Here is a 10509-nt window from a genome sequence, read left to right as displayed (position 1 = left end):
AATTGTTCATCAATATAAACTATTTTGATTGCAATTATTTTTGGATGCTTCACTGGACGGTTTATTATTATTATTTATTGAGTTATTTATTATCAATTATTGTATTATTGAAAGAAATCAATAAAAGAAAATTCTTATATGGGCAAATAAATGTTATGCATTACACTATGCACTACAGTGTATGGCAGTGTGCTGTAAGGACAGGAAGAGGAAGAGAGCAGTCTGTATTGTAGTTTAATGGTAAATCCACATCTTAATAGTGTGTCATACAGGTTTGTTTTTTACATTTAAAATCACATCATATATTATGTAACAAAATATAAGAGAATCAGTTTACAGTAGACTTGAATTGACACTACAATTTGATCCTACCATTCAGGCTCTTGCTCAGTATAGTGTGATGAATATTGGAAACAAAGTGAATGACAGTACAAATATAGTGGGACTACACAGACAGCAGACAAATGGTGAAATCCCTGTAAAACAAATGATTAACTCTGTTCCAAATCATCCATCCAATTTCATCCACTTATCCGGGACCGGCACCTTAAAATACATGTCGTGGCAGTCCATACTAAGCTTACTGTATGTGCAACAAAAGAAAGTACAGTACAGAAATAATTAATATTTGCACTACATCGGCCAGAATAAAGACAAGAAAATACTCAACAGACAATAAAAGGCAATGTCATTAAATAATCTTACAACATACTAAAACAGATAACTGTTAACATTGACAATAAGACCATCACTGACAATAAGCTGAATTCCACAATAGTGAAACGGGTCATAAGATAGCACCATTCAACCCCCTGGAAGAAACTGAAACCTTTAACACACACAGATGCCTGTGAGTTCTATGACTATGTGAAAAGGGTTGACAAGATCAAGCCAATGATAGCAATACCATTGCTTTATTCTTGAAATATTTCAAAAGCATGACATTGTATATAGTGGTTATTACATAGATGTATTATGTGCATCACCGTGTTGATCAGCTTTGGCTCTATAGGACACATGTACAGGCATATTAAATCTGCCTGTACACAGTGCATATTAATTGTTAATTGTACTTTGAAATCAATGACAAACAATATTTTCATAATAATCACATTGACCTTTAATAAAGGGAATGTGACTGTCTATATCCCATGTGGTATGTGCTAAAACTGTTATACTGCAGGTATACTGTGGGAGAAAATGTAGATCATGACCGGCATCTGTATGGGTGAGTGGAGTCAATGAAGGCTGCTTGTAGTTCATAAATACATTTCATCCATGTGTTTGTTAGTTTATGGATAGTTGTTAGCTAGCTTAACTGTTAGTGTTGTAACTAAAGTGCAGAAGTTCTTCTTCTGCTGTTCTTGTCAGTTACCAATGAGCTTCAGTTGCATTACCACCCCCCTCTGGACTTTGAGGCCCATTCTTTAAATGAAATGGAAATGTGTAACAGTTGTGGTTGGTCCTGCTAATGGTTTGGGGCGACACAGCAAGCTCTACCACGTCCACGGGTGATGACGAGCAGTGAATACTGAGCCCACTCACAGGTCTAACAACTCAAATGTAAAACAAGATTTTGCACTGAGGTGCACAGTTGATCTAAGGGGTGAATTTAAATACATCTTAGAATAGACAATAATATAGTTGGCAAGAAAATGTTAAACCCGACTGCATCTGAAAGAAAACATTATAGAGTGTATGTTAATGCTTGCACCATGTTCTGCTACATGAGCTATCCACGGCCCTCGAACAGACCTGGATCAGTGGGTCTCCTGTCATTAGAAATGATGTAATAATCCTACAGTATTTTACCATGGTTCCTGATCAATACTTAAACATTACAGTATACTTAATTAATACTCAAGTATAATCATTTCATTGCAATCATCGCAACAATTAGTTATAATACAGTACAACAGCATGATTAAAAAAGTAATGAGGGGGAAGCTCTGGCTAACTCATAAATCCATGTTATCAGAAAGACCTGTCACAGTCTATTCAAAATCCAGCACTTATTTTCAATCATTCTGTGCAATTATGCCGTCTGGATTGTCATCTTAAAAGCTCCTCACTGTTGTTTTTGTTTGGTGTATAGCAAAAGAAAAACTGGACATTTTCAAGTCTCATCAAATATAGAAGCTTATGGGCCCATATAAAATGTACATGTACATGCCATTCCAAAAAGTTCCATCATTAATAGAAATTGTTTTCTTACCACTTACCAATATTAAACACATTTACAAAAGGAGCATTATGTGGAGGAAAAGTAGGTGCATTTGGTCATTAGCTCTTGTGCAGTATTTTCTTTGCATAGAAGTCCCTACAGGTTTCGCAGCAGCGCTGGTACCACCTCATGTCCTGACAGAGGTTCTTCTCTCGGATCACACGACAGTACACGGTCCACTGGTCCCCCATGCATTTGTAGGTCAGAGCAGCTGGGGGGTAACAGGAGAGAGGCAGCACGTCAATGTGTTGCAACACAATTTCAAAGTCCTCCAAACTAAATGACAAAATCTTATTCCAATAATAGCGGTTTACTACTGTGTGACAGGCTGGATGATTTGCACCTTACAAAGCTCTGACCGTGTTTGTTAATTGTTTGTTTTAGCCAGTATTCGTCTTCTACCTGTACACTTCCCCACTATGTTTGTTTGTGTTTAGCATTATATTTTGTTACAGTTAACATCAACATTTTCACTTTTGAATAAAAACAGACAAGTACCGTTTAAGTTTAGTTATTTTTTATTTTAATCCTGAGTTACTATACTCACCATGCTTTTATGCTCTTGCTCACATCCTCTATGACTTCAGCAAGATCATATACTAAGTATGGAGGAAAACGTGTTGAATAATGTTGAATGGGATGTGTATGGTTACATAGTTTGTGTGTAATATAGTAAGGAATTTTGAAGTCTTGGTTTTAATGTGTGTTTACTGATAAAGGGGATCTTTATATAACTTACCTGTTTCTAGAGGAGTCTCGAATGCCCCTGAAAGAAACTTGGTTCAGCCTTGACTGTCTGTTGTAGATAGGTGTCAAGGCCTAATTTAGGCAGTTGCTAAGAGACAGATGTCAGTGTAGCGACGTGCATGTGACATTACATGAAGGTATGTTGCTACGAGTTGAGTTTTCCTCAGTTAAATTAAGTCAGCTGTAGCTCAGGAGAAAGGAGTCGAGGCAGTTAACATGTCGACACAAGGACCAACATGTCCAAGTGTCCTTGGCAAGATACTGAACCCCATCTTCAGGCATGGCCACTGGTGTGTGTGTGAGTGTGTGTGTGTGTGAGAGTGAGTGAGTGAGTGAGTGAGTGAGTGAGTGAGTGAGTGAGTGAGTGAGTGAGTGAGTGAGTGAGTAAGTGAGTGAGTGAGTGAGTGAGTGAGTGAGTGAGTGAGTGAGTGAGTGTGTGTGTGTGTGTGTGTGTGTGAATGTTCATCACCTCTGAAGAGTGCACTACATTGTATTGTAGCCTCTTTGAGTGGTCGCAAAGATTGGAAAAGCACTATCTCAATGCAGTCCATTGAACTGTTTAGTTGTTGTTGTTTTTACTCATACAGTGAACAACTTTACATTTCCATTATATTTTGATTCAATTTAAATATCTATTTTCTAATCACCTGTGAATTTTGTTTGTGCATTTAAAGTAAACATTTTTTTATAATTGCATTAATTTTCTCAAATGAGTGAAAAGTATTTGAAATCACTCGTACATGTATGTCAATTAAGAAAAAATCTGTTTGCATGAGGCCCATTGCTTTTAAGGTATAAGAAAGATAACATACAGTATAAACCCCGATGAAACAACAGGTTTCATTAGCATTCAAGGCACACCTTTGAAACCATTTTCAATTTGATCATTTCTTAGTTTGGTTAATATGACAACATGTCTGTTGGGTCCGAGGTCTTCAGTTGATCTGTACTCTTGACCTTAACATTTCAGCCTCACTGTAGAACAGAGTTGTGTCTCACCTAGCCTGGGGGAGGTGATGGTGTTCACATTGACTTTTTCATTGCAGGTACCATGGTGACAGGGTCGGTAGGTTGGCAGTCTCAGCATCACTGGGCAATCGTTACCGTGACGACCAGTAACTTTGTGCATACACTGGACCACTCGCGACTGCAGGCCCTTCCCGCAGGATGACGAGCACTGAAACAGCCAATTAAAGGTGTCAGTTCTCACTGCTCATTGTGTGACTGTGAGCTGGGAGTTGTAGTCATTTCAAATTAGCTTATTCCTGTAAATCATGCAAATCATTTTTACATTTCTGTTTCTGTACAGGTTGGCTGTACCCTGCTTTCAGTCTTTATGCTAAGGTAAGCTAACAATGTCCTGCCTCCAGATCTGAACTCAGGACACATGCATGAGATTAATATCAATATTCATCTCTCAGAAAGACACTGAATAAGCATCTTTCCCAATAATTTACAATGTTGAACTATTCCTTCAGGCAGTTATTAAATACAGAATCCCTCAAAGCAGAATAGATCCAGTAAAAGGTTATGGTGTTCATTCTGGGACATTTGAGCAGTGTGACTACACACTGTCAGTTTATAGAAACAATTTGCTAGTGGATTGTCCGACCTTTGCTCTACTAGCATGTAGATTCACTCAACAAAGCTCCTTATATTGTACAAATATATATGCTGTATGACATTACATTGTCCATAAAAACATATTTTGACAGATTAACATAAATATGGAACCCGGAAAGGGAAATGAGGACTGGATTAGAACTTTAGAATAAGAAGAGCCTTAAAACTGTCACTCGAAAAGCATTTGTAATTTTACATTGGTGCCAGACTTTGGGGCCATTTCTATTGAAGTTAATGGGGTGTGCATAGCAAGTCCAACTAGAACTATGCAATGACAATAATAATAAATGATTCTTATCTAAATGTGCACGTCTGTTTTACTTGTTATTGGTGTCCAAACAGATCATGGTTCTGTCCAGTAGCTGCATGTAGCTCAACTTAATGACCAAACATCATGATACATGACCAAACAAGACAGGTCCGACCTATCGCCACTGACCAGACTGCAGCCTGGATGGGACTAGATGATGTGGTCAGAGTTAGGAAAATATCCTTAACTTTGACTTGACTGTATGCGACAATGCCTTGCATTTTGCCTCAGTGATTTACATCCATACAAGTCATCTCGCCTAATTGTTAGCCAGCAACAACAATTAAGCTAAAGAGGCTGCAACCAACCCCATGTTGGGTTGGGTAATGTTAGCTAAACAAAGTGCAAATGCTAACTAAGTTCATTGATGAACAAAGTAAGTGATAAGGGTCCAGATTTATGGAGGCATTCAAATTTGGCGATCACTAACCGTTAGTGATTGATAACAAAGATGCTCTATTACAATCAAATGCATGTAGAATACTACCTGCTTGGCACCAATGTGAGTTCAGTGACGTAAAGACCTTTCCTTCTTATATAGGTTCCTTGCTCAAAACCACGATAAAGAGGAATGTTGTGCAAATTGAAAACCATTTTGATGAGTCTATGCCTTCAGACCTGTGTAGGTATGAGGGTACCACTGAGGGTACAAATGGGAAAATGCAATTAAAAGAGCATCTGAGATAAAAAACAGTTGTGTGTCTTATGTTGTCTTGTGTGGATTTCTCCTGGTGTCACTGTAGATCTGCATCCTTACTGCCAATACTGAAACCGATCTTATATTATTTACCTAAATATGTATGACACATTGAAATATCAGCTAACTTATCGATATAATATGAATCAAGTTTAAAAGGTACAATAAGTAGAATTAGTTGGTTGCGGTTTGTAAACACAACATTCAAAGTTGGCACCTGGTTGCAATGTTTTTATAGAGTTTGACACCAAGAAACAAGCCGAAAAGAAAATAATGTTCATTTTTAAAAATTGTCGTGCTGAACAAAACATGGAAATTTCATAAACATTTGCTATAATCCAAATCTAAGCTTCTTGTCAAGGGACCAGTGCAATGCTAACTTCCAGGGTTTTGCCCACAAAACCACGTCATCTCTGTCGCACTCTATTAAAAAGAAAACTTTATCATTAAAAAGTACAAATCTATGGGGACCATTTGCGGCAGTAAAACAAGCATATTGTGTTCATTACTCCACCCCATGTTAGTTTTGGGCCAATAGAAACTCTGATTTGATGCTTTGAACAAGCAATTCCTGTTGCTGCTTATCTTGGCTTATTAGCCAGTCAGCTAGTTGGTGTGCATGGAGCAGTATTTAAGTGACGCTAAACTACGACAATTACTCTTGCACCAAGTGTCAAAATAATTGATTCTGTAATTTTTATGCAATCCTGTTGACAGACAAAGTGAGGCCAAAAGAATAACCTCTAGCGGAGATTATGAGATATTGTATCTCAACACAGAAACACTAGGTGGAGGAAAGAAAATCAAAATCAAACTTCTCTCATCTGCTTGTTACGTGGCAGCTGTACAATTATTTAAAGACTACGTTGAAGAGCAGCCAGAGGAAAAGCACAGAATTCATCTCTCTTGTGTTCCACACACTGGGCTTAATCAGTTGAAAATGCATTCAATATAAAAGGGATAATTCAGTTTTATAACAACTAATTTTCATCATCATCACATTTCTAAGAAAGAAGTCAGACCTCTAGGTTAGACAAACTTATTTGGAAGAGAAAACAAAGCAAACCGTAATATTATTACCTGTTTGTTATAAACATCCATCAGTTTACAGATCCACTTCCTGCTTACTACTTACAGATTCATCATTTCAGATGCACTTTCTGTTTGACCTCTACATTAAGTGGTTCAGGTTATCTGGATGAACTGTTGGGTTGTTTCCAACCTGTCTGCTCGTGTTTCTAGATCTGCTGGACTTCTTTTTAGTTATGTCTCAATTTCAGGGCGTGTTTTCCTTTTTGTTGGTGAGTAAATGCTGAGTAAGTTGCTGAGAATGAACATGAGGAGTGTTCATAGAACCTTAATGACGTAAATATATGAACCATGGAGTTTGAAGATAGTCATACCTTGGACCAGTCTCCTGTCTTCCATTCATAACATTTGGAGTAATCCTCACAGGGCTCCTCTTGAGTGGGCTGGGACAGAGGATCACACAGACCCTGAGGGTTTGTACACGACACCGTCCGCTTGTGAACACCTTGACCACAGTCTGATGAACACTGCAGGAAGTGATGGAACAACAATATGTAAAAGAGTGGAAAACAGAATAGTGTAACGGCACAGGAAGAAGCTAACAAGCTCATTCCACATAACACAGCCACATCTAGGCACTGGTTGACATATTTTTACACATTTTTAAGATACCTTTAACATTTGAAGATACTTTTACTAGTTCTGACTGAATAAACATAATAAATAAACAGGACTGACATGACTCAACCGATGAGGTTCCATTTCCCCAAAACATTTTAAGGCTCAGATGACCGTAAAATCCATTTTACACATTCTCAAACTCAAGGGGTGTTTCCTAAAAGCATCACAGATTAACAAGTAGCTAGTTCCCACTCAGAGGGCTCAGAGCCTCTTAAGAAGCTCTGGAACCTCAAATATATTTGAGGCGAGAAATAGGCAATGCTGTAACAGAATAGTTACCAACTGCAGCTTTAACAAAGAGCGTCAGTGGTCATGATAACAGAATATACCATAAGGTGATGCAAACCTTCTGTCAGGATAGTTACAGTTTCAGCAAATACTTTTGAATAAAGCTACCAAATGCAGCTTTAAGTGCTGTTTGATGTAAAATGAATGTGAAAGATGAATTGAAAAGTGAATGCCTGTAAATCTATGTCATTGATCTAATCCCATTGGAAAATGTGTAGCAAAATTTAAGAAATAACTTTAAATGGTGGTTCTGTGCACTCTCTCCTAAGCGCTGTGTTACGTGCCAGGGAGGTTGTGTGTTGGTCTTGCTGTGTTTTTTCTCTCCTCCCCCTCTTTTCTCACCTGTCAGCTAATTAGGTGGTGATTACCTGATTGGCTGGCCTATCAGGAGGAAGGGCCTTCAATAAAGGAGGACCGGGAAGAGCTGGCCTGCTCTCTCTTCAGTCGTGGTCTACTGCTGACGTCCTTGACCAAGCAAATGATATACAATTCTATGTTTGTGGTAACATGTGTGTGGTGTGAGGTTGTGGATTTAGGTAAATTGGGGGTACCCTGTACATTTTTCATCCACGTAGAGACTTCTTTGTTAGAAACACTAGTTTAGCAGGTTGTTGCCACCTCTGTATGTGTTTTACACCACTTGTTATTAGATCAGTTAGTGAGGGCTTTTATTTGTGTTTTGTTTGAAGGACAGTAGTAGCCAGGCCTTGTTTTGTTTATAGTTATTTATTTTGTTTGGCTCAACCATTTGATCCCTTACTTTTGAGAGTTCATTGGAACCAGTTTATTTTTGCAATAAACAATTATACACGTTCACTCCTACTCTGACTCGCTCAATCATTGATTGTTGTGTTATTGTCCCCCTCTTCCCCTAGCTACACCTTGGGGATGTAACGCACTGCTTTAAGAAACGTGTGAAAGAATGTAAGAGATCTCATGGATACACTCTTCACTAAGATCAATCCTTAATGATACAACACCTAGAGCCTGCAATGGTGTTCACATGGCATGAGCACAGGGTGGATATGACGTACCTTGGACCACTCTGAAGCCTCCCACACAGTGAGGCAAAGACGGCCCTCACAGCCCTGCAGAATAGGAGGTTTTCCTCCTTGGCAGAATAGGTCCCTGGTGTAGATGAGGGAGCCATTCTGGAGATGGTAAACACAAACTACCTCTCTCTGCTGAAGACCTTTACCAGATGTGACTGAGCAGGATCCCCACTCTCCTGTCACCCACCTGTAAAGAGCACTGGGAGTTTACAGACAGTTCACAGCCTACAGTCCATTTGCTTTGGGTCTGAATGGTAGTTGAGTCTTAGGTCGATACGTACATATATATGTATGTATATATATATATATATATTATATATATATACACATGTAGGTATATATATATATTATATATACACATGTATAGTATATATATATACACATGTGTATATATATATATATATATATATATATATATATACACATATATATATTCATATATATATATATATATATATATATATTATATATATATATATATATATATATAGATATATATATCTACCCATATATATATTTCAATCTATATATATATCTATATACTATATATATATATCTTATTAGATATAGATATAACACACTATATCATATATATATATAGATTACTACACATATAATATATTCATATAATATACACAGAGATATATTCATTAATAATAAAGATATTATATATATATATCTATATATATATATATATATAGATATAGAATCACAACATATATAGTCTCTCTCTCCTCCTCTCTCTATTATCTCCCCCCCTCTCTCTATATATAGATATATATATACACCCACATATCTCTATATACTATAGGTACACACACTTAGATATATATATATATCTATACACACATATATATATATATATATCAAACACACATATATAGATATCTATAATATCTATATCTACACATTATATATTACACTAGATATATTACACATATATATATAACCCATATATATATATATACACAAATATATATATATATACCCTATATATATCATAACCATATATATATATATTACACATATTATAATATACACATATATATATATCTATACCACATATATTATATATATATATATCACATATATATATATATATTATATATATACATAATATATAGAATATTATCCATATATATATATATACATAGATCTACATATATATACTTATATATATAACATATATATATTATCTCTCCCTCTCTCCTAGTTCCCTCTCTCTCTCTCTGTCCTCTCTCTCTCTCTCCTCACTCTCTCTCTTCCCTCTCTCTTCTCTCCCGTGTCCTGCTCTCTCTCTGTTCTCTCTCTCTCTCTCTCTAGCTGTGGTCTCCTCGCAAATCCCTTCTCTCTCCCCTCCTAAACATCTCTCTCGCCCTCTCTCTCCCTCTTGTCTCCCCTCTTTCTCTCCCCCCTTCTCTCTCTCTCTCTCTCCTCCCTCTCTCATCCTCTCTCTCTCTCTCTACCCTTCTCATCCCCCTCTCTACTCTCTCTCTCCTCTCTCTCTCTCTCTGTGTGTCTCTCTCTCTCCGCGTCTCTCTCTTCTCTCTCTCTCTCTCTCTCTGTGTCTCTTGCTCCTCCTCTTCTCTCCCTGGCTCTCTCTAGTGGTCTCATGGCCTCCTGGCTAGCCTTTCTCTCTCTCTCTCTCCTCTCTCCTCTCCTCCCCCCTGCTCTCTTCCTCTCTCTCTCTCCCTCTCTCTCCTCTCTCTCTCTCTCTCTCTCTCCTCCCTCTCTCTCCTCGTCTTCTCTCTCGTCTCTCTCTCTCTCCTTCTCTCTCTCTCCTTCCTCTCTTCTCCTCTAGTCTCTCATCTCTTTGTCTCTCCCTCTCTTCTCTCTTCTCGTCTCCCTCTCTCCTCTG

At 37.6% G+C, this 10509-nt stretch overlaps 1 protein-coding gene across 1 annotated transcript in view; it reads right to left on the bottom strand.

The window, feature by feature from the left end:
• Window positions 1-218: 218 nt before the first annotated feature.
• adamts17 (ADAM metallopeptidase with thrombospondin type 1 motif, 17) overlaps window positions 219-10509 on the bottom strand; it is a 108464-nt gene continuing 98173 nt past the window's right edge. The window contains exons 15-18 of the mRNA XM_029462665.1: window positions 8634-8838; window positions 7005-7157; window positions 3971-4148; window positions 219-2435 (exon numbers count right to left, since the gene is read on the bottom strand). Coding sequence (XP_029318525.1) covers window positions 2284-2435; window positions 3971-4148; window positions 7005-7157; window positions 8634-8838 — 688 coding nt within the window. The 3' untranslated portion in view covers window positions 219-2283. The remainder of the gene's footprint in view (window positions 2436-3970; window positions 4149-7004; window positions 7158-8633; window positions 8839-10509) is intronic.

This window comes from Cottoperca gobio, chromosome 3, assembly GCF_900634415.1.
Source record: "Cottoperca gobio chromosome 3, fCotGob3.1, whole genome shotgun sequence".
Taxonomy (NCBI): domain Eukaryota; kingdom Metazoa; phylum Chordata; class Actinopteri; order Perciformes; family Bovichtidae; genus Cottoperca; species Cottoperca gobio.
The sequence above is the reverse complement of the archived record's forward strand: the minus strand, read 5'-3'. Positions and strand labels throughout refer to the sequence as shown.